The sequence below is a fragment of the Dipodomys merriami genome, unplaced genomic scaffold (genome assembly GCF_024711535.1).
Source record: "Dipodomys merriami isolate MVZ:Mamm:240054 unplaced genomic scaffold, mDipMer1.0.p SCAF_1, whole genome shotgun sequence".
NCBI classification, from domain to species: domain Eukaryota; kingdom Metazoa; phylum Chordata; class Mammalia; order Rodentia; family Heteromyidae; genus Dipodomys; species Dipodomys merriami.
Genome location: NW_027202270.1, coordinates 126,721,893 through 126,748,005, shown reverse-complemented (window position 1 = coordinate 126,748,005; position 26,113 = coordinate 126,721,893). Strand labels below are relative to the sequence as shown.

Here is a 26,113-nt window from a genome sequence, read left to right as displayed (position 1 = left end):
TAACCTACTGTTGTGAGATTTTTCTTCCAGGCCCCCTGTCTCCTTCCTAGTCTTCCTGTCCCCAAACTTTCTAAATGTGGCTGAAATGGGATGATCCTTGGGATTTCCCCAGGGGCAAGAGGTGAATGCTGGACGAATCGGCCTGACTATCATCATCGCAGGAATGCTTGGGGCTATGCTCTCAGGTCTCTGGCTGGATAAGTCCAAAACCTACAAGTAAGTGACTCTTGTTCATTGGCTCAGAAGTAGGGACCCACTGTTTGAAATGACACATTCATTAGCAGCAGGGCTCAAAAACTTTGGGTGCGGCAGCTGGAGGTCTGAGTAGTCAAGCAAGGCAGTTCAAATTTAGCTTCTTGGAGCTCACTTTCCTCATTTTTAAAGAGAGGGACAATATACCCACCCTGGAGATTGTGGACATGAGAAGACTAGCTCCATCCTCTTCCCCATTCTCCTAGCCAACAAGGAGCCTTGTAGCAGGGGCAGAAGAGAGAAATAGGAAAACGATTGTAACTTTTAAGTAGGCACCATGGAGAGGGAGGGCGGGCCAAGGAAGAGGGTAAATGCAGATGAATACAGTTGAAGTCATTTATTTGCAGGTATAAAAATAGAATGATGAAACCGATTGAAATGGTTTTAAGGAGGATAAGGTTAAAGGAGAGTGACAGAAAGGGTGAAGTTGCATTGTGTACATGTGTGGAAAATGTCACTCAAAAATGGCCTTGCACAATTAATATATGCTAATAAAGAAAAGGAAAATGAATGTGAAACAAATATCAACTGTTGGAAAGTTTGTGGATGGCTCCAAGAGTGAGATAAGGCAATGATTTCACGGTCCTGTTGCCATGGCTCCCTGAGTTCCAGTGATATCAACTTGTGCTCTAAGTTTACAGTGTGAATTATCGTGTATTCGTTTCTATCTTATTGGTAAATATCATGATATATTTTGGACCTGAACGCCCAGTGCATTTCTAAGAGCCCCAGAGCTCGTTTAAAAGTTTCCATGTAAATCCAGCTACTTGGGAAGCAATGAGGTAGAGGTCTGAGGCCTACCTGAGCTACAAGTATGAGACCCTCATCTCCACCAACAAGCTAGCTGTGATGCTCTGAGTTCGTGAGCACAGCTACAGAGAGACATAGGTTAGGACGATTGTGGTCTGAGGCTGGCCTCGGGCAAAAGCATGAGACCCTATCCAAAAAAACTAAAGGAAAAAAGGGGTATGGCTCAAATGGAAGCATGCTAAGCAAACACTGTATCACTAAGCTAACTCCCAGCCTTGTCCCTGACTTCTTGTGATTTTCTGGTGCTCCCCATGCCTAGGTACTCAATTAATACAGGTTGGTGGGACCCCTGCCAGTATTATCCTCAGCTGGGACAGAGCTATATTCTGGGCTGCTTTGTTAAGGCCTCCAAAGTTCCCAGCGTCTGGAGGTGACAGACAGTAGCAGACCTGTTTCCAGCCACACAGCCTGCTGCTATGAGGCTCTGGTCAGACCAGGTCAACCTCTGGTCATGGCTGTCCTAGTCAAAGGCCAGTTGAGGTCTCTCTTAGGGATGTGGTTGTTTGGTGGGGCTTGGCTGCCATCTCGTCTCTGCCATCTGCTAGTTGCTTGCTTTGGCCAGATGCAAGACCAGTGAGGACGGGCCACCCTCAGATTAGTGGACAGCAGTGTCCCTTCTTCCAGGCTTGCTTTGCAGAAGGAGAAGGGAGGGATTGGAATGTTGGCTGGGCTGGGATGTGGGCAGCCAGATGACTCAGACGAAATTACAAACAGAATGAAAGGCTTGGGAGGACACTTGCTCAGCCCACTTCAGAGCTTAGGCATCAGTAGCTCTAAGTGTGTCTCCATGTCCAAATCCTGTGGTCAGCTGCTTCCCTATCCCCAGGTCTCCTGTGTGTCCATTTTGGTTCAAGGGCTGGAAATTGTTGGTGAGGCCCATTTATCTGAGGCAAGGACTAGAACGTTTTTCTAAACTCGTCAGTGGTTTAAAGTAAATGTGGCAGAAACAAGTTCAGCCTCTGGTGAGCTTGTAGAAGCACTGAGATATTGTGTCCTTGCAGTAGCTTTCTGCAGGGTAGTGGGTGGGGAGCAGGGCAGAGGCCAGAAAGAGGCACTTCATCTCAGTAACTGCTTTGAAGTACCAGGTCGAAGGGACACAGAGGTCAAAGCTCTGTCCTTGACCTCATCCAAGAATGCAATCACACATTATTACTTGTATGGGTAGCAAGAGACAACACTGAGGCTTCTATCCCGGCTCTGAGTTCAAATTCCAGTTCTGAGTGTATTCAGCCAATGACTTTGAACAAATCACTAGCCTCAGTTTCCTTACTGGTAAAATTAGGGATGGACATATGTTTCTTATATGATTTTGGGGGGGTAAGAGTTGAATTGAAATCATAAACACACATAAAGGGTTTTAATAGAATTTGAGATCCAGTATGCACAGGTCTGAGTGTGATGAAACTGTGCGTGTGCTGGTGACCCACTGTGTTTGTGCCTTCAGGGGTGGCAGCAAGGGCTGCAGCTGTCATCCTCTATATCACGATGGTCTTGGCAGGAGGGTAGAGGAGGATGCACAGCCTGAGCCAGGCAGGAGGCCGAGCAAGACCTTGTCAATGGGAGGCAGTGCCTTCTGGGAGGGGGGCCTAGAGAGAGAAGCCCGTGGGGGCTCCACAACACAGAACTCACTTAGGAAAGCTGGCAAGAAGTGAGTAGAGGTTTTGCTTTGGTTTTGAAATCATGCCCTTAATTCTGGGGTAGAGAATGTTTGTTTTCTGAGTTCTCCTGTCAGGAGCAGAGGAGTTTAGATTTAATTGGAAAAGTTGTACTGTGCTCTGCAAGTGACAACAGGAAAGACTTACCAAGAAAAGAACATCTGAAACTTAGATCTCTGCCTATTGTTTCTGTGGGGTCTCAGGGCAAAGCCAACAGGCAGAATTGGATGACTTGTGCAGTAGTCCTGGGCTCTGCTGCACTGTGACCAGGCTAAATGTTTATCCTGAATTGTTTCCCCTCTCCTTTTTCTGGTGGGAGATAAGAGAAGGAAAAGGGCTGAGCTGCTCTTGTCTGTGGGTAGGACATGGTAGCTTGTGTAAGGATTCTGTGGGAAGAGAGCATAATCTAGTGGAATTGATTGATTGATTGATTGTGTGTGTGTGTGTGTGTGTGTGTGTGTGTGTGTGTGTGTGTGATGGATCTTGAACTCAGGGCCTAGGTTCTACCCCTGAGCTCTTTTGCTCAAGGCTAGTGTTCTACCACTTTGAGCCACAGCACCACTTCTGGTTTTCTGGTGGTTAATTGGCAATAAGAGTCTCACAGACTTTCCTGCCCCAGCTGGCTTTGAGCTGTGATCCTCAGATCTCAGCCTCCTTAGTACCGAGGATTACAGGCATGAGCCACCAGCACCCAGCTTGACATTGGTATTTGCTAGTCTTACTTTTTGTAACACTGATCAGGATATAGTTAAATAATTACTTATTGCCAAACAGGTATGGTGGCACGCATCTGGAATCTTAGCTTCTTGGGAGGTAGCAATAAGAGGATAACAGTGTGAAACAAGCTAGTGGGACCCTATCTCAACTATAAACCATGTGTGGTGTGCATGAATGCAATATCAGCTATTCAGGAGCCAGATGTAGAAAGATCATGGTCTGAGGTCATTCAAACAAAGGTACAAAACCATGTCTGCAAAGAAAGTCAAACTAAAAGCAAAAGGCCTTGACAACATGGCTTAAGATGTAGAGTTACTTGTTCAAGCATGAGGCTTTGCATCCAATTTCCCAGTACTGCCAAATAATAATAACAGTTATTATTTGTCAGTATAAATAAAATTGTTGATAAAAAAATTAACATTACACTCATGATATCCCAGCCCAGAGCCCAGAGCTTAATATACTAGTATCCTATAGACACTTAAGGAATGAATGAATGATCGATCTTGCTATATAACTTCTTTGTCATACTTGTAGGGAGACAACCCTGGTGGTCTATGTCATGACCCTGGTGGGCATGGTAGTATATACATTCACCTTGAACCTGGGACACCTGTGGGTCGTGTTCATCACAGCTGGTACAATGGGGTAAGTTTAATTGAAACTGTTTAGTTGAAAACACCATTGCATAGATCCCAGCACTTCCAGTATGCTAGAATGCCACATAGACCCCCTGCTGCCTTGGACATGTGGAAAGGGTACACAGGGGCCTTGATACTACTTGCAGTATGCTAGGCAGCCTGTGCTCTTCTGCTGGGCTGGAGTGAAACATGTTCTATGCCCTTTAAGACCTCTGGGATGCTAAGAAATGATTAACATCTCTTAGCTTTGCCTGGGAACACAGTGGGTCAGAAGTTTGGGGCCTGAGTCTAAGTTCTGATGGTGACTGCTGTCATAGTCAGGACAATCAACTGTTCTGAGCTTCAGTTTCTCATCTGTCAATAAGTGTGTCTTGCTTTGTGGAGTTGTGGGAGGGATTGAGAGAGACCTGTAATCCTAGCTACTCAGGAGGTTGAGATCTGAGGACAGTGGTTCAAAACCAGCCTGGGAAGAACATCCATGAGACGCTTATCTCAAATGGTAGAACACTAGCCTTGAGCAAAAGAAGCTCAGGGACAACTCCCAGGTCCTGAGTTCAAGTCCCAGAACTTTCTCTCTCTCTCTCTCTCTCTCTCTCTCACACACACACACACACACACACACACACACACACACCTGGGAAGAACATCCATGAGATGCTTATCTCAAGTGGTAGAACACTAGCCTTGAGCAAAAGAAGCTCAGGGACAACTCCCAGGTCCTGAGTTCAAGTCCCAGAACTTTCACACACACACACACACACACACACACACACACACACACACACACACACACACACACACACACACCACATCCCCCTCTCCCCCAACAATTCAGGATATGAGAACAGTAAGGGGTGATACAGATGGAAAGAATTAGAAGTGAAAATTTCTAGACCTATTGTTTGAAGAAATGTATGAATCAGCACTCCTTTCACAAGGGCCTATGCCGCACTTCACCCCTCAGTTACTTTCTTTTGGCAGTGCCACTGTGTATGTGAGTAGAGGAGAGACACCTCAGACACTTGGTCCTGCCAGATGGCTAGTCTCTGGAGGGACATGCCAAAGATGAGCTCTTTCTTGGTCTCAGAGAGCCATGGAGATGCTGCCCAATATCTAGAGTCTTTCCACTTCCTACACAGGGTCTCTTGGCTGAAAGTGAAACATATCATTCTTGCCTTTCTGTAAATGTTGCCATTGCTAGCTACAAAGATGTCCCTGGAGAATCCCATGTATCTGAGCATAAGGCATACTAGTCTACAGAATCCTCTTTCCTTGGTATGGCCATCTGGGGATGGCCAGATTGTTTATGGGCCTGGCATAGCTCACTGGGAGAGGGAGGGTAGGAGAGGAAGTGGGTCCCATCCTTGTTCTGCAAGCTCTCTGTCACCATGTTCTCTGCTCTGGACTTCAGCTTCTTCATGACTGGCTATCTCCCACTGGGATTTGAGTTTGCCGTGGAGCTCACGTACCCAGAATCTGAGGGAATGTCATCTGGCCTCCTCAATGTGTCTGCACAGGTACAGAAGCTAAGTTTCCTCTTTGTTCTCTGCCCAGCTTGACTGGTGTTGCCATATGGCAGCTCAGTTCTCCCCAGGAGCTCGTGGACTGGACTCTAGTTTCTAATCTCTCTTATGCTTTGCCAGGTATTTGGGATCATCTTCACCATTGCTCAGGGCCAGATTATTGAAGACTATGGCACCTTGCCTGGGAACATCTTCCTCTGTGTATTCCTTGCCCTTGGAGCAGCTCTCACTGGTAAGTGGGGTAGGGGGTGCTGAGAGTCAGAGGAGGCTCAGGCTTTTGGTAATTTGGGACTCTAGTGTATAGATGGGAAATGCACATGCAGGGGGACAGGTAGGGACGATCGTTAGGAAATCATTTTAGGAGGTAGTAGCAGGATTGTGTGGGATGTGAAGAGGCCTTGGGGGTCAGACAGCCTATTCATATGTGAAGACAGACTGACACTGACCTCTGTGGTTGTTGGGTATGTGGAACAACCTCTGGGAATCTAATCTGTAAGATTAAGATAGCTGGTGATGGGTGGAGCAATGTGTGTAAAGTTCTAGCACTATAAAAGACTTAAAGGGACTTTTAAGGGAAATGACCCATCTGTACGAGAAGGCCAGCGTCATTATTGGATTCTGCCTCTCAGGGACAGCAGTGGTGCTTGGGCTTTAGTGAGTTGACTCACTTGAGATATCTGTTCACCTCTCTCAGGTAAACTTGACCATTGAATCTGCTTGATAACTCTTGTCTTTGCCATTTAGCTTTCATTAGGGCAGATCTCCGGAGGCAGAAGGCAAACAAAGATGTTCCTGAGATTGTGAGTATGAGTAGCTTCATGGGTACAAGATCTGGGTCCTGAGGCCAGTGATGAAGCTGAGCCAACACAGGTGGGGTCATGGGGGCTCCCAGAGGGTCTGGTTTTGTGATGGCTCTGAGGCCAGCTCACCCTGTACACATACATTCAAAGGGTTTCCTCAGTGGCTGTTGGTTCTGCCATTGCTTTTCTGCTGGTCTTTTCTGGGCTCTTTCTCCCACTTTCTACCCTTCTGGCTCCCTGCTCTTGTCCCCAGAACATACTATGGTCATCCACTCCTTGCCATATTAAGGTTTTTGGAGTTTTGTGACTAATATGTTGGAAGATGACTCTTTGGACAAGTTCTGTCTGTGGCATTTCTTGGAGAAATGGATTTGTGGTCATATATGTTTTTGAGTTTCTAACTGTTGCTAACTGTTCTCTAGGAATGTACTGTCAGTTCAACCAATGTGCATTGCTGTAGCACTGTGCTAAGGCTGAGTATTCCTCATGTCGATAGTCTTGGCCAATTTTCAAAGGCAACACTAGTTTTTTGCAAGAGATGATTTTAGTACTTAAAGATATGTGTTGGCAGATAGACAAGAATCTTCAGTTCTTCAATATTTGTCTCCAGATGCCATGTGCTGGCATCTGAGCTGGCAGGCATCTAAGGCCCAGCAGGGGGAGGAGCCTAGGGGAAGAACTTTACCAGGAGACAGAGAGACAAACCTTAAAGCAAAAATGATGCTCTGTGGACTTGCATGAGGATCAAGAGCCACTGTGGACAGAGGCTTGTGCCTGTGTTACATACAGAGACATACTGATTGGATACACTTTGGTCAATAAGTAGATAAAAAGCTTAGGAAAGGGTATCTGTAATAAAGCAGGGCAGATTAATTTTTTGGGGGGGAGTAAAAAAAGATACATTGTGTCTAGTGTCATGAGATTTTGCCCTGTTACTGGCAGATAGAGCTGAACAAGAATACAGAAATACCCTATCATCTTATCCTGTACATTTATTTTCTCATGTTGTCATCTACGCACCTGTAGTTTATGTATGTTTAATTTTCTACTCTACATGTTTGCTTAAGACAGCTTGATAAACCCTGCAAACAGTTATAGTCTACTACAGCCTTATGTCTACAATATATATATTTCTATCTTGTTTACCCTTCCAGGTGTTCTAATATTTCCTTAGTCTTGAAACCATATTGGGGTCTGCCTGGTCCAAGTTTGTCAATCATAGTTGTTGGCTTTGCTTGAGTCTGGTATGTTGGAAACCGTGCTGAGTAGCTGAATAGAAGCCTTAAGTTTCAGTCATATTTCTCACTTGTCTCATGTCCTTGGATAATTCACTATGTGTTCCTGGATCTTACTGACAGAGTCAGTGACAACTTGGTATTAAGGGGAAGTAAGATCATGCCAGGGCTGACACTGGCAAGGAAGCTGCCACTGCCACAGGGCGTGCCTCCTCTGAAGCTGGGTCATGATGTGTACCTCTTGTGGGTCAGTGAAACTCAAGGAATTGCAGACAATGTCAGAATCAGGCAAAAACAAAGCAGGCACCATATTTGTCTCTTTCCTTTCCCTCATCTTTCTCTCTCTCTCTCTCCCCTCCCTCTCTCCCCCCCCCCACCTGTGATGTCAATAGTGGGGCTTAAACTCAGAGCTAGGGTACTCTTCCTTAGCTGTTTTGCTCAAAGCTGGTGCTCTCCCACTTGAACCACACCTCCACATATGGCCTTTTGATGGTTAATCAGCTTATAAGGGTTTTGTGGACTTTCCTGACCTGGCTGGCTTCAAACCATGATCCTCAAATCTCAGTGTCCTGGGTAGCTAGGATTACAGGCGTGAGCTTCCAGCACCCAGTTCAGATCTCTACAAAAACGAGATGTGTAGTTTCAACAAAAAGAGAGATAAGGCTAATGACTGTCCTTGAGTTTTTGCTTTGAGTTTTCCATTTTTCTTCCAACACATACATAGATGGTAGCTATGCTTCAGTCCCTACAAGCCTGTTTCTGGTAGTGATCTCAAGGCAATGGCTTTGGAGGCGGCAGGTGCCTGTGCATTTATGTATGCTGTATATGCTGGAGAGCTGCTGGCTATGGGCATCAGTTGTCTGACTAGCCTCATGCCTGAGGCTAGTCTGATGCTGAAAGGTTAGCAAGACTGAAGAAGGAAAAGGGGCATATGTAGAACTGTTGCCCATGCCATAGAATGACCAGGATGCCCTCCATCTATTCAGCTGGTACCAACTTTAGCTTGGCCCTGCACCTGCCCCTTTAGGCCTTGAATCGTGTTGACTGGGCAGCACTGTGTCTGTGCCCAAGGCCTTTTGCTAATTAGAAGATCATTTTTTGCTTTTGTGAGACAAGGTCTCATTGTATATCCCAGGCTGGCCTTGAATTTTTGATCTTCCTGTCTCAGTGCTGGGATTATAGGCATGCACTACCATGCTTGGGTCAGACAAAGCATTTCTTAAAACAGCAGCCAAATTCTTGAGTTGGTAGTATTTACCTGGGACCTAAGAGAATTTCCAGGTCATACTTAATTTCAAACCCACATAATATGAATGGCCTAAAGTACCCTTCCTATGAATCAATCCAGTGCTATGATTTCCTTGGTAAAACCAAGGGCAAACTGCTTCCCCTAGGCATGAAGTACAAATATGTAGCCATTGAGTTTATATAGACAGTTACATGTGGTGCCTTTAAAACACTGTCTTTGTGGGTTTTTTTTTTTGGTTGGCCATGGGGCTTGAACTCTGGGCTTGGGCACTCTCCCTGTGCTCTTCAGCTGAAGGCTAGCACTCTACCATTTGAGCTACAGTGCCACTTCCAGCTTTTTCTGTTTGCGTGGTACAATCGAACCCAGGGCCTCATGCATGCAAGGCAAGCACTCTATCACTGAGCCACTTTCCCAGCCCATCTTTGTGTTTTTGGTTTTTTTTTTCCCCCATGAACATTATGATGCTACTTCTCATCATAGGGGCCACCTCTGAATGGAAGCCATAGGCCTGGCATATTGGGCAGCTAGTTGGTGGTGTGTGGTGGAGTTTCTGGCTATCAGGATGGGGAGGCAGGGTGGGATTTGCTTGTTTTAATCCCAACAGTGAACCTGAGGCACTGTACTTGGGATGAGTGGGATGGTTTGGTGGCCCTAGCATCATAGGAAATTGGCCTTTATCTTTGCAGAGGTCTGATGAGGTCATGTACCTATCTAAGCATGCTCTAGGTAGGACCGGTTGTTTCTTGTTCCTTCCAGTTGCTTCTGGGGGTAGAATGGACACTGGCTCATGTTCCCACTGGTTAGAGTCATAGCCAGGCAGTTGCTCCAGCCAGGGAAGGGTGCCTTGCTTTGCCTCACAGGGCTACCTGCTTGCTTTGCCTTGCAGAAAGTCCAGGAGGAGGAGGAAAGCAACACCAGCAAGGTACCCACCATTGTGTCAGAGCATCATCTCTGATGGAGACATGGCAGCCACTCAGGAACCATGAACACCCACTTGTTCATTCCACTCAGCTCACTGCCAGCAGAAAGACCTTCATTGGGACAGCTTCTGGAGGGAAGCGGCTGCAGTATTTGTGGCTGGCATGGCAGTGCCCATGCCTCCTGGAACCCACTCAAGCGCTTGGATGCTTCGTGGAGGAAAGTCGGACCTTCCATCAAATGCAGATTGGATTATTGCCCCCTTCTCTATTAGGTCATGGGTGCTGGTTTGGGGAGAGGCTGATAGAGGGTGCTGGGGTCTAACATTGCTTGATTCTTTCCTTCCTCTAGCCCCTTCCTCTCTTCTGGAGAATACTTGGAAAATTATCACAAGAAGAAAGCTTACTCAGGATATTCACTTTTTCTATTGTCTCAAGACCTTCCCATAAAGCCCAGTTCTCATGAAGAAGAGGCCAGCTGCTCTGCCTGGGGAAGAGTCATTCCTCAGCCTGAGTCATTGGACAAACCACACAAGGGCACAGAGAGAAGGCACAATGGGAGCATCTTCTATGGAACAACCCCATCAGGGCAATTCCCTCAGGACTCTTGGCCCAACCCCATTCTCCTGGTCTGATGTTGGAATCTGTCTCCAGACCCTCTTTCTTAAGCGCTGATCAGACAAAATATCAATAAACTTGGCCAAATTTGATTGTAGTCCTGCAGGGGATAGTGTATTACCTAGGGGCCAAGAAGGTGCAGGGGGAGTTTGTGAAGATCTGCATTTGGGAACTCTGCTAGCCTGACTTGTGTTTTCATACAAAAGAAGTCTTTGGGACTGCTGTGTGTCCAAGTTCACCTAGTCTATTTTTATCTGGACATTGCATTATTCCAAGGGGATAATCACAGCTAATCTCAAACATTCCACTCTGGCAAAGCTAAGGCTGCTTCAGAGAGATGAAAGGAAAAGGGTAGCCAGGAACTCATCTTTTGCAATGGGCGTTGAGTTAGCTTGAATTATAAACATATCTCATCTCTGGTGGAGGCAATATTTGCACACCCAACCTTCTCTTCATCTCCTGCTAGTGATGATCTTTATCAGATAACCTCAACCTCAAGTGATTCCCTTTAAACCAATTCCAGTTGAGCTCTTTTCCTACCTAGCCTGCTGTGTGGCCCTACTCCCGGGCTTTGTATCTTCTGAACATAAGAAGAGATCTTAGTTAATTTTTCCAGGGTATTGAGTAGCTGTGGTTATGACCATGATGCTGTCTGAATTTAGTCTCTCTCATGATATCAGAGGAGCCTGGGCTGGTGTTATTGGGCTCTGTGTGTGTGTGTATGTGTGTGTGTGTGTACACAGATCTGCACATGGAGAGGCAGAATTCTCTGTATAAGTAATACATGAAATTCACACTTTTGGTGGAAGGGGTGGGAAGGGTATCTACCTTTTTAATGGGAGAAAGATGTTTATTCAACTGCTCAAAAATGTATTAACATTGTTTACTGAATCCATTGCTCTATTTTAAAAAGATAATTTGTACTTTCTATTTGTAACATCAGATGTCTTAAGGCAATAAAGATTCTCAAAGTGGTCTGTGATTATCTTTTCTTTTTTTCTTCTTTTTCTTTTTTTGGGGGGGAGGAGCAGGAGCTTGAACTCAGGGCCAGGGCACTGTCTCTGAGTTATTTTGCTCAAGGCTATCATTCTACCACATGAGCCACAGCTCCACTTTGGGCTTTTAGGTGGTTAATTGGAGATAAGAATCTCATACTTTGTTGCTTGGGCTGGCTTTGAACTGCAATCCTCAGTTCTCAGCCTCCTGAGCAGCTAGGATTACAGGCATGAGCCACTGGCTATCTTATATTTCTGAGGACTGAGGTATGGCGAGGTTAAAAGGCTGGTAGAGGAGTAACTGTGACACCCCCCTTGTAGAAGCATGTTCCATCTGTTGGCATGGGCGCTACTCTCTATAAAAGAGTCTCTATATCTGAAGGTTCCGGTCTACCCACACAGAAGACTACAACTCTGTGGCTAGCCTATGACCTTGACCTTTCTTCCTACTGTGTACACTCTGGAATGTGATCCCTGATGAGATGGCCCACTGTTGTCTCTGGCTCTGCCTCAAAGGGCAGCTGAAGTGTTGTTCCACAATCACCCCATTCCTGTACCAGCTTGCTCAGACTTGAGTCAACAGGTCAGTTCCCGTAGTGGCCTGCAGTTTCTGGCTACTGATTTCCTTCTCAATTGTCTGTCTTCACAGCTGTGCTCATTTCACATCTGTTATGTGGGGATGTCAATGCTGTCAGTTTTCTGCATGATTCTTCCCTCCAGAGGTACCATGTGCTCATTGCATTCTAGCGCCAGTCATGAGCAATTCTTCGGTGGAGAGAAGAATTCTACTATTCGTGTGTGTGCGTGCGTGTGTGCGCGTGCGTGCGTGCGTGTGCGCACGCGCCTGTCCTGGGGCTTGAACACCAGGCCTGGAGGCTGTCCCTAAGCTTTTGTGCTCAAGGCTAGAGCTCTACTACCTGAGTCACAGCTCCACTTCCTGCTTTTTGGTGGTTCAATGGAGATAAGAGTCTCATGGACTTCCCTGCCTGAGCTGGCTTTGAACCACAATCCTCAGATCTTAGTCTCTTGAGTAGCTAGGATTATAGGCATGCCACCAGCACCTGGCACTATACTTATTTTGGGTAGTACTGAGGTTTGAAGTCAGTGGCCTTCAACTTGCTATGCAGGGGCTCTACTGCTTGAGCCTCACCTCCAACCTTTTTTACCTTATTCTTCAAGGAGGATCTTGTGCTTTTACCTGGGACCAGTCTCAGACCAATATCCTATGGCCTTCCATATAGCTGGATTCACATGCACACACTACCATGCTGGCTTCTTGATTTAGATGGGGTTTGACTCAATCCAGACTTGAACCCATCTTCCCAATCTCCTCCTGAGTAGCTGGGATCACAGGCATAATGATTTATCAGGGAAGGGACTGAGTCTGAGTAATAGTAATCTGCGACGCATAATGCCTGTTTTCCACCCAAATTGTCATTTTAGAACCTTCTGGATCTTACCTATTCTCACATGCAATTACATTTCCATGTGCACACCTAGAGGATCCACTCCTCTAGAGGATCCAATCCTCCTAGAGGATTTCACTCCTTTCCCAGTGGTCTTCAGGTGAATTTATATATTGATGTTAATTCTATAATTTTTTTTTCTTGGTCATGGGGCTTGAACTCTGGGCCTGGGCACTGTCCCTCAGCTCTTCAGCTCCAGGCTAGTAGTGCCACAGCACTACTTTCTGTTTCCTGAGTGGTTTATTGGAGATAAGAGTCTCTCAGCCTTTCCTGTGCGGGCTGGCTTTGAACTGCGATCCTCAGATCTCAGCCTCCATGATTACAGGCGTGAGCACTGGAGCCCGGCAAGATTTTTGTTTTTCAAAGTGCAGTATGGTGGGGATGTGAGGCCTGGAATTAATTTACCTTCTTTTTGTACCATAAAGATGGCAGTCTGAAAGGAAAGATAACAGAGAAATAGAATTGGAGTCTTGATTGAACCATTCCTGAAATTTATAATCCTTGTAACTTTTTGGTTATGCAGCCATGTTCTTTTTACTGTTTAAGGTGGATTTTATTCCTTTCACTTAAAGACCTGATGGAGACTTCCCAGGATATTAAAAACAGTAAAAATTCTGTTTTTTGTTTTTCTGGTTTTATTTTTGTTGGTTGTGGGGCTTGGAACTCAGGGCACAGGCACTGTCCCTGAGCTTTTTCACTCAAGTGTAGCATTCTACCACTTTGAGGTTTTCTGGTGGTTAATTGGAGGTAAGAATCTTATAGACTTACATACCAGGGCTGGCTTTGAACTGTGATCTTCAGATCTCAGCCTCCTGAGTAGCTAGGATTACAGGTGTGAGCACTGGTGCCTGGCCCTTTGAACTTCCTTCAGACTCCCAAGTCCCATCTTTGTTTCTGATTTTCTTTTTAGCTCCTCTTTACCATACTGTAGCTACACTGATATACCTCCTGAACAACTATTCCTACCTGCCAGTTACTGTTCCCTCTGTCCTAAATGCCCACTTCTGGTCTTGAGACTGAGTCCTAAGCATTTGAGTCTCAGCTGAAATCCCCGTGTCAGAACTTTTCTGGTGATCCAAGTTATGTCCAGCATTCTCCTACCCACCTCTTCTTGATCAAATCACCTTGCTTTCTACAGAATTCTGTCTGTAGATCTTCCATGAGCTGCCTTGTGAATCCTGTTTTGCCAACTATGTTAGGCCCCTGGGAGCAGGGTACTGCCTGTGTTCATTTCCCTGCTCCATGAGTCTGGCATTGGCAGGTCTTCAATAAATATTTGCTGAAATAACAAGGGACCTTGCAAATAGACAAACTTGAGTGGGAGGCGCAGCCAGGAGAGGCCCAGGTAGTGTTTCAAAGGCAACTGTCACTAGGGGACATTATTCCTAGGGTCTAGGAGGCTTCCTTCTACCGTCATGCAGTTTCTTCAAAGCTACTTAATTGCAGTTTCTGTCTCTGTAGCTATCAAGAACTTCGTTTTCTTCTTAAGAGGACAAGAAAGGGTGGTGGACTGTTGAGTGGTGATCCTAGAATTTAGAAGATGGTGAAGAGGAAGAAGATTGGATTTCAGGAACATGAGAGGCCAGATGCCAGTGGCTCATGTCTATAATCCTAGCTACTCTGAGATCTGAGGATCACCGTTCAAAGCCAGCTCAGGCAGGAAAGTCCATGAGACATCTCCAAATTAACCACCAGAAAACAAGAAGTAGCACTGTGGCTCAAAGTGGTAGAGTGCTAGCCTTGAGTAAAAAAACTCAGGGACAGTGCCCAGGCCCTTAGTTCAAGCCCCACAACCAACCCTCCCATCTGCCCCTCACCTCCCCCTCCCCCAACAAAAAGCACAAGCAAGTGAGAAGAGAAAAGCTGGAGGTGGCCAGACTGAATAGGTCTTTTTTTTTTTTTTTTGGTCATGAGTCTTGAACTCTGGGCCTAGGCACTATCCCTCAGCTACTCAGCTGAAGGCAAGTGCTCTACCACTTGAGCCACAGCACCACTTATGATTTTCTAGTGGTTATTTAGAGATAAGTGCCTCCCAGACTTTTCTTCCCAGGCTGGCTTTGAGCCGTAATTCTCAGATCTCAGCCTCTTGAGTAGCTAAGATTATAGGCGTGAGCCACTGGTGCTCAGATGGATTTGATCTAGGCAGAAAGCTATGATGCTCTGGTCCTGGGCCTCAGGGAGGTGGGACGGAGGCAGGGGGGGGCGGCGTGGCAGGGGAGAAGGCAAGACTCTTGTCTTATGGGAGATCAAAGTACCAGGACAAGAAGAGGGTTTTTCTATTTATTACAAAATTTGTTTCACAAATACAGGTGACCATAAAGTCTAAAAACAGCCCAGACCCTTTCATTCTTCAACTACCTCTAGATTAAAGACCCACCACAGTCTGCTCACACAGAGTGGAGCCTGCATTGGAAGAACTGCACATCCCTTGGATGGCTGAGTGTTGGGTCCACAGCAGAGGAGCCTGGTGTGTGCAGACCAGCGGTGAAGCAGCCCTTGGTCCTGTTGTTCTGGGTGGACAGCAGCTTTGAGTTTCACAGTCCTATGTTCCCACCACAAAAGCCAAATCAAAGAAGAGAAAGAAAAGGAGAGAACAACTACAAACAGCAGAAGACTGGAGGGGGTGTACGGGTGGGAAGGGCTTGGAGTTTTCTGACTTGGATGGATAGAGTATACACTTGGAAATCACTGTATATTGTATGGATGTGTTACATACATGTATGTATTACATGCATACAATTTATCTTAGAAGTTTTTGTAAAAAAATGAATTTTTTTTTAAGAAAAAACCCCAGCAAAACTTGAGGCTAAAAGTAAAGGGGCTGAGGAGGAAGCTAAAAACAAAAACAAAAGGGTGGAGAGGAAGACAGAGACAGCAATGGAGAAGATGGAACCTTGGAGGGGGCGGTGCCAACTGACTCAATTCCTCTTCTTCTGTCTGGATACTGGTTCTGCTTCTAGGTACTGGAGCCCGACCAGCATTCCCAGGATTGAGAAACCTTAAACAGGAAAGAGATCAGTTCAGGAGGAAACACTGCCTTTCTTAAGACTCCCACACAGCCCTTGCGCTGGGCCTACGACAGCTGCTGTGGAGGTTCAGCAGGTAGGAGGAGGGGCTTACTTGCCACCATCAGAGGTGCCAGGACGCCAACTGTGGGAGCTGCAGTTCCAAACACAAACAACTCGGAGAGGAAGTGTCCCAGGGCAAGCAGGAAGGTCCACAGCGTGATATGGTAGAGCCTGCAAGGGAGAAATGGAGACAGCAATGGAAAGGAATGTTACTGCTTGTTCACTATAAGCTCTCAGCTGACTTGATGTATACTTAGGGATATGACTGTGGCTTAAGAGAAAGAACACTGTTCCTGAGAAAACACATCAATTCCTTCTCTCCTAGGGCAAAAGAAAGGTTGGAGAGGCTAACCTGAGAGTATAGTCCAAGTGGTCAGAGCAAGTCTTAGCAAGGATAGCAAAACAGTGTCTGGATTATGGCAACTCTAGACAGTGCCAGTAATGTTGGCGCTTTGCTTGTCCAAATGGGCAGTATAAGCCATCTGTAAGGTGTCTCCATGCCAGCCAGTGTTAATGTGACAGAAGCCACAGAGGACACAAAGAGCAAGCCATCTCTGGGCCTTTCAGGCATTCTTGTAGGATAGTCTGGTTACTTTGTGTCTAAGCCTAGAATGGCCAGATGTAAGACATGGTGACAGCCTGGAGAATGAGAACTTACTTCTCAGCTTTCTCTATGAGGTGATGAGAGGCTATTGGCTCATGGCTTCTTGGACTGCTGCTCCTCCTTTTTCTTGTTTGTGTTTTAAGGATGTAACTTAAAAAAAATATAAAGTGCTTCAACTATATGAAAAAAATTGGAGAATACTGCCAGGCACTGTTGGTCTATGTCTATAATCATAGCTACTCAGGAGGCTGAGATCTGAGAATCTTGGTTCAAAGCCAACCTAGACAAACACATCCATGAGACTCTTATCTCAAAAAGCTAGCAAAAAAACCAGCAGTGAAGGCATGACTCAACTGGTAAGGTGTCAGCTATAAGTGGAAAAGGTGAGAGTGCAAGTCCCTGAGTTCAAACCTCAGTACTGGCACACACAAAACAAATTAGAGAATATGATAATGAACCCTAGTGTAACCTACACCCAGCTTCATCAAACTTTAACATTTAGACAAATCCTTTTTTCCCATTCATGCTGGGGAAGTGCTCTACTATGAGCTACATCTTCAGCTGGATACTTTTTTCCTGAGACAAAGAGTTCAAAGAACTAAAGTATTACAGAAATAGAGTACAAAGAAACAAAACACTACAGATATCAGTTAAAACTCCTACTGTATTCTACCCTGATCCTGTGCTCCCTCATCCTCTGCAGAACTAATAATTATCTTAAATTTGATGTTTATCATTCTGGTACATCTTTAGTAAAGGAGTACATCTGTGTTGATTTGGAGTTTCCATTTAAGAAGGGAACAAGATCAGGATGTATGTCATAAGTGCATGGATCAAAGTCCTAGTTTAGAAAGGACTGGAAACACAAAGTCAGCATTTGCAGCTGTCCTGGGTTGGGAGAGGGGGAAAAGTGAATGGGTAACAGAGGTAAGGATTGTCTTTGCTCATTCCAAAAGCACAGCAAACAGAAAATATAGCCCTACCAAAAATTAATCATGCTAAAGGTCTTTATCCTTCTTTCTTTCCCCTCAGTCCCCAAGACATAGGATGGCTATCTATTATCACTTTATCAATGAAGATAAAGATGAGACCCTGGTGCAGAGAAAGGCAAATAACTTATTGCTATAAAGCTAGTTACCAACAAATCTGAGACTTAAATGCATGTTCTTGGTTTTGTTCTACATTAAACCATACTACTTCCAAAAATATGTGTCTATCTAGGACATGTAAACCATAGTTTGAAGTTAAAAAAATTAAAAATAAAGTTGGAGATCAAAGGCTAATAGTTTTGCTTCAAATCCCACTGAGTCATTCTTCCTCAGTTTAAATTAATTGGGTCTCTAATATTCAGGTCTGCAAAGTCAGGAATAAAAACCACTGCCTCCCAGTGCTACTAGGAGCCTTACTGATCAAGGTCATGTAGATGAAAACTCCTGGTATAATTAGAGCCATGCAATATGTATTAATGCCTCCTCTCTTCCCCAGATATTGTTAGCCTGAACAAGATAAAAATTCTTCAGCTGAGCACCAATGGCTCACATCTATAATCCTAGCTACTCAGGAGGCTGAGATCTGAGGATAATGGTTTGAAGCTAGCTCCGGCAGAAAAGTCCCCATGAGACTCTACAATTAACCACTCAAAAATTGGAAGCGGTGCTGTGGCTCAAGTGATAGAGCACTAGCCTTAAGCACCAAGAGGCTCAGGGACAGTGCCCAGGCCCTGAGTTCAAGCCCTACAACCAGAAAAATAAAATAAAAAAAGAATCCTTCAGTGTGAAGCTGGCCTTTTGACAGCCTCACACCTAGTGAACTGAGCAATGTTTCTACTCTGTGGGAAAGAGATGGGGAAAGAGCTGGAGCCTCCTCTAGTGGTTAGAGTTGGTAACTGCTCCATGCGAGCCTTAGTACCAAGGGAAAGGCAGCATGCAGGTTTTTACCTCATCTTGACTCTGCATGAGCTTGGTGTCAGCTTACTTGTGGCTCAACATTTCTGCTCATTCCTGTTTCCTAAGGAGACATGTATGTGTGGGTGGCTTAGTACCAAGGGAAAGGCAGCATGCAGGTTTTTACCTCATCTTGACTCTGCATGAGCTTGGTGTCAGCTTACTTGTGGCTCAACATTTCTGCTCATTCCTGTTTCCTAAGGAGACATGTATGTGTGGGTGGCTACTCTAAAAGGACTATACTAGGATTAGAGGCTGTAGCTTACCACATGGAAGGGCCTGGATTTGATCCCTAGCACTACTGCAAAACAAACACAGCAAGACAAGAAGGGCATCCTACATAGCAGAAGGCAGATTCTTTGGTAAAGGAGAGGAGGACCGGTGCGGGTAGCTCACGCCTGTAATGCTAGTTACTCAGGAGGCTAAGATCTGCGGATTGAAGTTTAAGGCCAGCTCTGGCAGGAAAGTCATGAGACTCTTATCTCCGATTAACAGCCAGAAAACTGGAAGTGGAGTTGTGGCTCAAAGTAATTGAGTGCTAGCCTTGAGCTAAAGAACTCTGGAATAGTGTCCAGGCCCTGAGTTCAAGCCTCATGACTGACCAAAATATAAAAATTAAAATTAAAAAATAAAAAAGGAGAGGAGTGTGATACAGACAACTAGATAACGCTGCCAATCAGTTCCAAAGAATTTTCAGATTTTAAAGAAAACCTGTTGTGGCTATCACGGTTTTTCAGATGGAAGCAATGGACCCTGTTATTATCCATGTTCTAAGCTTATGTAACAAGCCTAACCATAGGGTGATGGGTATGCATAATGCTAAAGGTCTTCTGTTACATACGTCTTGTTGTGAATGTCAATGGCACAGAGGCAGCGAATCACTGAGGAGAGCAGTGTCCAGATCCCAAAGGTCCGGGCTTGCAGGCCATTCACTGTGTAGAGAGTGAGGGAAAAAGAAAATAAAGGTTGAGAGGAGAGTTTCCTTCCTTCTAAATTCTTCCTGTTTCTCTGTGATTTATAACAGGTTGCTGAACTTGCCCTTCCTGTGACTGAGCCCATAGGTTTCTGGTGCCAAACTAGGGGACTAGAAGAAATTCCAGAACAAGAACTGTTCATATCCTCCTCATTGTCTTCACTTGGGAATTCCAACAAAAAAAATTCAGTTAGGTAAATAGCTCCTTTGGAAGCTGAGAGGCTGTATTAGAACAGCTTTGGGAGAAAAAGGAGTCTGTTTAGATACTTAAAAAGGCCAACCTGAACAGGAGATTCAGCAACAATCTAGATGCTATAAAGATGTAGTTTTAGTCTTTGGTTTTCTTCCTGAATCTACCTTTACATTGTTTGAGCCACAGCTGAAGCAGGCTAGCTTTCTGAGCACATGGAAACGGCACTGTTTCTTGGGTGTGCTGGAGGCACTCTATTCTTGGTGAATACATTCTGACACTGTTGCATTAAATATCTTGATTTGATAATATGGGTCATATTTCAATACAACAGTGGTTCTTAATCAGTATGTGTCAGTACTGGGACTTGAACTTGAGGTCTTGAGCTCTTACTTGGCTTTTTTTTCGGGTCAGCTGTGGGGCTTGAACTCAAGGCCTGGATGTTGTCCCTGAACTTTTCTCCTCAAGGCTAGCACTCTACCACATTGAGCCACAGCTCTACCTCTGGTTTTGTGGTGGTTAATTGTAGATAAGAGTTGCATGGACTTTCTTGCCTGGGCTGGTTGTGAACTGCAATCCTTATATCTCAGCCTCCTGAGTAGTTAGCCACCAGCACTCTGCTTGGGCTTTTTCTTCTTCTCATGGTTGGTGCTCTATTACTTGAGCTATGCCTCCACTCCCACATTTTGCTGATTAACTGGAGATAAGTCTCTCAGACCTTTTAGTGTGCGCTGGCTTTGAACCATGATACTTAGACCTTACAGGTGTGAGCCACTAGCTCATAACCCCAGGAGCTTATTAGTATCAACCGAGAAGTTTTATAAAATTACTATGGTCTAGACACTAGACCAGTTACAACGTACTCTCTAAAGGTAGGCCCTGCCATGAGTACAAAATAGAAATGCTCTGCTCAGGTGATTTAAATGAACAGCCATTGCTCTAAGGCATTCAATGGCTTAGAAATGCCTCAACAGTGAAAGCACATTTACTTCTTTTGCTGGTCTGTCTGTTGACAAACAGCAGAAATTTCAAGTAAGTAGGGAAAGTGGCCAAGTCTTTGCCTAGCATGTGCAAAGCTCTGGGTTCCATCAGCACTGAAAAAAAAAAGAATTTTCAAAGGACAAAGTTGCCAATTGAAAGTTCTATTAATGTTTACTTAAGGTTTAAGGACTTTTTTGTTTGTTTATTTCAATCATGGAGCTTGAACTCAATCTCTAGGGGCTGGCTCTGTGCTTTGGTGTTTAAGGCCTGCACAGCTCCACTCTCAGCTTTTTTTTTGGTTTTGGTGCTTAATTGGAGAATCTCCTGCCCTGGCTGGCTTTGAACCATGATTCTCAGATCTCAGACTCCTGAGTAGCTAGGATTACAGACTGGTTTTATGGATTTTTAACATTTGAAAACCTAACAGCTCTACCAAATTCATATCATCAAAGATCTTTAGAAGCAGTAAAAAAAAAAATCCACATATCAACCAAAAACCTAACAGACCTAAAGGCTACATTCTTTAAAAACAAACTAGCGGGGCACTGATGGCTCATGCCTGGAATCCTAGCTACTCATCTGAGATCTGAGGATCACAGTTCAAAGCCAGCCTGGGCAGGAAAGTCTGGGAGACTCTTATCTCCAACTAACCACCAGAAGAAAACTGGAAGTAGCACTGTGGCTGAAGTGGTAGAGTGCTAGCCTTGAGCTGAAGAGCTCAGGGACAGTGCCCAGCCCCAGAGTTAGCTCCATGACAGACAAAAAACAAAAAAGCAAAAAACAAAACTAATTTGATAAATTTGTTGATTAAAAGACAGGAAATTTCTCTAGTTTGTGGGATACTCAGGGGAAGTGCTTCATCAAAGGGCCAGGCCAGATACCTGAAGTCCTGTGCACACGACCATTTGAGGGTAGCATTGGAGGGGTGAAAAACCATTTTTCTGTTCAACTTTTCCAGTTCTTGACTCCTATTATATTTGAGCTTTGTTGAAAAGAAACCTTAGCCTACTTAATTTCACTTTAGACCCAGATGTTGCTGAAAAATGAGCTAGGTCAGAGCGTGAATCTGGGTTAGCTATAAATGTGGCACAGAACTGTCAGCTGCTATCAGACTGTGCATCAGCTCAAAGTACCCCCACCTCAACATGACCAAGTGTGGCAAGCTGCAGAGGACAGGCACTCTCAGCAGAGACACATGGGGGGAGAAGGGAGAGGTTGGGAGAGGTCAGCTTGAGCCTTGAGGTTTCACTGGATGGGGTGGGGGGGGTAACACTCAGAGGGATACGTGATTTCTGCTCAGGGACTACATCACAGTTTGGGAAGACTGTGGATTGGTAACTATACCTGCAACATGGAATATAAACTGTGATCTGATTACAGAAGAGGACTTTGAGCTACAATGAAAGCTACTTTTATGGCATCCTACTGGGGCATCCTAGAATCACAAAGTAACTACTTTCTCCCTTGTCCTTATAAGGCTTTCTGGCCATACAAATTGTCTGGGGCAGTGTAAAATGAATAAAAAGGTATCCAAAGAAGCAGATGAAAAGGGCCAAATGTGCTCTACAAAGTTTGTCACTCCAGTGGCTACCAAAGACTAGGTTAGACAGCATCAGAATCATCCGAAGGTTAGAAACTAGATCCTTGGGCTTCTCCTAGGTTTAATAAATTGATTTGGCGCTGTCCCTCAGCTCTTCAGCTAAAGGCTAGCGCTCTATCACTTGAGCCACAGTGCCACTTCTGGCTTTTTTCTTTTTGCTTATGTGGTGCTGAGGAATCGAACCCAGGGCCTCAGGCATGCAAGGCAAGCGCTCTACCACTGAGCCACCTTCCCAGCCCGTCCTGGGTTGTTCTTATGTAAAATTTTATTTGGGAACTAGCTAGGCAACTCCTACATAGAATACTGTTCTTTGATTTCTTTTCTTTCTTTTTATGGGGGAGGCAGGGAAGAGGAGACAGTCTTACTATGTAATCTAGGCTAGACTTGAACTTACAATCCTCTTGCCTTAATATTTCTGATTGCTGAGATTCACACCCCTTGAGAGATCACAGGGATTCGTTTGGGACTGAGGACTTCGGAGGGAGGTAGGCTGGTGCATACTATGGTTGGTTTAAATCTGTGCCCCACTTTGCTGTCTTTTAGGGGACTTGTACACTCAGGCGGCTGAAGCAGCAATGGAAGCCATGAAGGGCTGGCTACCTAACCAGTACTATGAGAAGGCAGAAGCCTGGGTTCAGATGGAGGAGTAACTTGCCAGGAAAAGTCACTGCCAGCTAGTTGTAAACAAAAGGGCTGGGAGTGGGGTGGGGCAGGGACAGGGTGGGGAATCTTATTTGGTTTAGGAGGGGAAAGTCTTTTATAGGGTGCTGTAAATCAACTTTTGTATTTTTTTTTTTTTTTTTGATGCTTGAACTATGTCTTTGCTATTAGCAGAAATACTCTTAACTGTCCCTTAGGACCACGTTCTGGGGGAGTGGGGATTGAAATGCAGCCTAATGACTTAATATATTGTTATAAAGTTCAAAAAAAAATTTCTGATTTCTGAGATTACAGCAGATACAGCAATGTATCACCATACCTAGCCTGTTCTATGATTTCTTACCGAGGTTTGGCTTGCCAGTGTACAGCTTTTCATAGAGAAAGGTATGGTCTCGGAAGCTCTGAAGCGTGTTCCCCATGGCTATGATGGACACTATGACCAGCCAGCTTCGTAACACATTCAGGAAACGGCTCATGACTCTCCTCAAAGCAGAGAGGGTATTTTTGCTTTGAAAACAAAGCCAGAGGACAGGTTAACCTGTGTTCCAGTTATGAGGGCTATCCAAGCTTAGTTGGCCAATCACAGCATAAATTCCTCCCCAATTCCTTTAAGCTCATCCACCACTGGTTTTCCTATCACACTGCTTTTATCTTAACTTTATATAAACCCAAGTGTGTTGACCTTTACTCAAAGTAGCAGAGACCAACTAATACAATGGGTGGAAATGACAAATATAACGGGGAAAATGGAGAAAAGAAAGGGAAGAGAGGAAAAGGCGGTGTACAGACATTACTATAAGTAGCAGAATGGATTTCTGTGTAAGGCTCATGGAAACTGCTCTCAATACTTAGTTATTCTGACAGCACTGCAAGAGCAGTATGTATGGTAGTAAGTGTACAAACTTACCTTTTGTCAAGTAATTTCTTCAAATTTCAGTAATACCCCAAATTAAAGCTCCTTTCTCTTGGCTGGAATCAGTACACCTCTAAGTCTTTCCTTTGTTATGAAAGTGGTTGCTGATGACAGATCTCTCCAAGCCTCATTCATTTGAGTAGAAATTATGTTGTAAAGGCACCCCTTAGGGCTGGGAAGATGGCTCAGTGGTAGAGTGTTTGCCATGCATGCATGAGGCCCTGGGTTTGATTCTTCAGCACCACATAAGCAGAAAAAGCCAGAAGTGGTGCTGTGGCTCAAGTGGTAGAGCACTAGCCTTGAGCTGAAGAGCTAAGGGTCAGTGCCCAGACCTAGAGTTCAAGCTACATGAGCGACAAAAAAAAAAGAAGAAAAAAAAAAAAAAGAAAGAAAAGAAAAAAAAAGGCACCACTTACAGCCTTAGGTTTTTTTTTTTAAACTCTGCTTCTCAGCAACACCATGCTTCATAAATTAGAATAATTTAAAAATTAAAAATAATTGTGACCTTACAACTAGTAAGAAAATTATATTGAGGAAGAAGGAGCAATCTTGGTGTTAAGTTGCAAGAAAAACTGCAATAGCCACTAATGCTTGGGCACTTGTGCCATGCACTGTGCCAACTCGGAACATATATCATCTAATACCTATAACAAGATAGGCAGGTGTTATTAGTATTTCCATTTTACAGATGAGGTGTGGGACGGAGTGGTCCAGTGATTTGCTTGAGGCCACACACCCACACAGTTAGTATATAGTAGTTAAGACACAAGCAATGACTCACTGACAGTTTTTTGATGGAGTTCTCATTTTTGTGAAAGATCAGTATACCATCTCAACTCTTGCCATCAGATGGTATAGAAAACACATTAGTTGGGTTATATGCTTTTTGTTTAGATCAACTCTCTCTCACTAAGTAGTGATGGCTACCAGTCTGATTTAAATGAGACCTAAAGAATCTAATGACAGACCAGCCTCTCTCTCATCACCATCATTATCACCATCACCATCTCGGTCCATGGTTTATCTGTTGGTAGATTAACTTCTTTGTCCTGAAGTGGTAATAAACTACCCTTTATCATTTTGGCAATAGAAGTTTCAATATGGTCCCACACTGCCCTGCTGAAATAGAGATTACAGTCATTAAAGTCAGTAGTGATCCAAGACAGTGTGAAGCACTAGAAAAGAGCTGTAGAGAGGGAGGGATTGAGCTCCTGAGGGAAAGATAGTTCACAAAGGTGGACCTTATCCAAGCCCAGAAGGAATAGGGGTATAGCGGGCACCAAAGGCACTTTCCGAAGTCCACCTCTATTTCTCAACCCTTCTCAAAAGGAGATTCAGGTCTGCTCCCAGGGTTAAGAAAGTAGAAGTAGGACTCTCTCTTTTCAGTAGAACTTATGTTCTTCTTGGTTTTCACAGTTCTCAGAAATCACAGCAGACAGCAGATGAAAAACTGAGCATTTCTGAATTGCCCTGTCAGTTCCTAAACCCCATTTCTCAACACTTTGAGGGCCTCTCACAGTTATATCTTTCATCTTCGGACTGGCCTAGCATGGGTGTGGTGTTAAATCTTAAGAGTCAGAAAAGACAGATTCTTATCCTGGTCCTACTATTCGGTATCCATGTGGACTTAAGTCAGAACATTTACAATTTGCAGCCTCGGTTTTCTTATCTGCCAAATGGGAATACAATTATTTACCCGAAAGTGTTAGGAGAATCACATGAGAACTGATTCTTGCACAATGGCTAGCTCGCTATAGCCGATCCTCCATTCTTCTATTCCTTCGTTCCCCTGATTTACCAAGTGCTCCCCATCTTCCCACATCCTTGTCTTCGTCCCTCCAACCTCTTTGGCCCAGAAGGTAGTCTCCCAGGAAACTTCTACTTTCCCCAATTCCCAAGGATCCTCACAATCAGATCCCACACAGACACCTAACAGCTTACTCTTGCAAATTATCCTACCTGGCGACGGGACTCTTAGCACTGCAGCAGTAGTCCTTCCCCACAGCTCCAGACCTGAGTCCATATGGGCCACTTGTCTCCGCCCCCGACCTCAGCTGGGGCCCAGGATTGGATCGTTCCTATCACTCCTTGGCTCTGATTGGCTGCTTCGGTTTTTGCTGGAGCAGGCGATAGGGAGTGAACACCTTGGCTGCCAATCAGAGGTTGCCGCTGCCTAAGCTACTCTCCCGGTACGTCGTTCACGCAGAAACCCTCCTCTTGAGCGTGGCGGAACTATAGGTTTGGAGGTAGTCTTTTAGGGGCGGAGACACAAAGAGAGTAGTGCCGGGTGGGGAGCGAGGGGG

At 44.8% G+C, this 26,113-nt stretch overlaps 3 protein-coding genes across 7 annotated transcripts in view; 2 read left to right on the top strand and 1 right to left on the bottom strand.

Moving 5' to 3' along the window:
- The window catches only part of Flvcr2 (FLVCR choline and putative heme transporter 2), a 49,695-nt gene extending 38,283 nt beyond the window's left edge, over nucleotides 1–11,412 (top strand). The window contains exons 5-10 of the mRNA XM_070029619.1: nucleotides 113–216; nucleotides 3,972–4,082; nucleotides 5,487–5,592; nucleotides 5,719–5,830; nucleotides 6,343–6,398; nucleotides 9,769–11,412. Coding sequence (XP_069885720.1) covers nucleotides 113–216; nucleotides 3,972–4,082; nucleotides 5,487–5,592; nucleotides 5,719–5,830; nucleotides 6,343–6,398; nucleotides 9,769–9,837 — 558 coding nt within the window. The 3' untranslated portion in view covers nucleotides 9,838–11,412. The remainder of the gene's footprint in view (nucleotides 1–112; nucleotides 217–3,971; nucleotides 4,083–5,486; nucleotides 5,593–5,718; nucleotides 5,831–6,342; nucleotides 6,399–9,768) is intronic.
- Nucleotides 11,413–15,144: 3,732 nt separating this feature from the next.
- Erg28 (ergosterol biosynthesis 28 homolog) lies at nucleotides 15,145–26,086 on the bottom strand. 5 transcript variants are annotated; one of them, XR_011373515.1, is made up of 6 exons: nucleotides 25,770–26,086; nucleotides 23,241–23,404; nucleotides 19,335–19,425; nucleotides 16,003–16,117; nucleotides 15,772–15,876; nucleotides 15,145–15,388 (listed from the first exon to the last, which is right to left on the bottom strand). XR_011373515.1 is itself a non-coding variant. In XM_070029589.1 (6 exons), exons 2-5 carry the CDS (start codon nucleotides 23,371–23,373, stop codon nucleotides 15,797–15,799), a joined length of 423 nt encoding a protein of 140 aa, XP_069885690.1. In that variant the 5' UTR covers nucleotides 23,374–23,404; nucleotides 25,770–26,082; the 3' UTR covers nucleotides 15,145–15,388; nucleotides 15,772–15,796. The 5 variants fall into 5 exon arrangements, 3 of the variants coding, with proteins under 3 accessions (XP_069885690.1, XP_069885680.1, XP_069885700.1); XR_011373514.1 differs by having other exon boundaries at nucleotides 15,145–15,420; nucleotides 25,770–26,084; XM_070029589.1 differs by having other exon boundaries at nucleotides 15,999–16,117; nucleotides 25,770–26,082.
- The window catches only part of Ttll5 (tubulin tyrosine ligase like 5), a 242,939-nt gene continuing 242,805 nt past the window's right edge, over nucleotides 25,980–26,113 (top strand). Inside the window, exon 1 of the mRNA XM_070029376.1 lies at nucleotides 25,980–25,999. The gene's annotated coding sequence lies outside the window, so the exon portion shown is untranslated. The remainder of the gene's footprint in view (nucleotides 26,000–26,113) is intronic.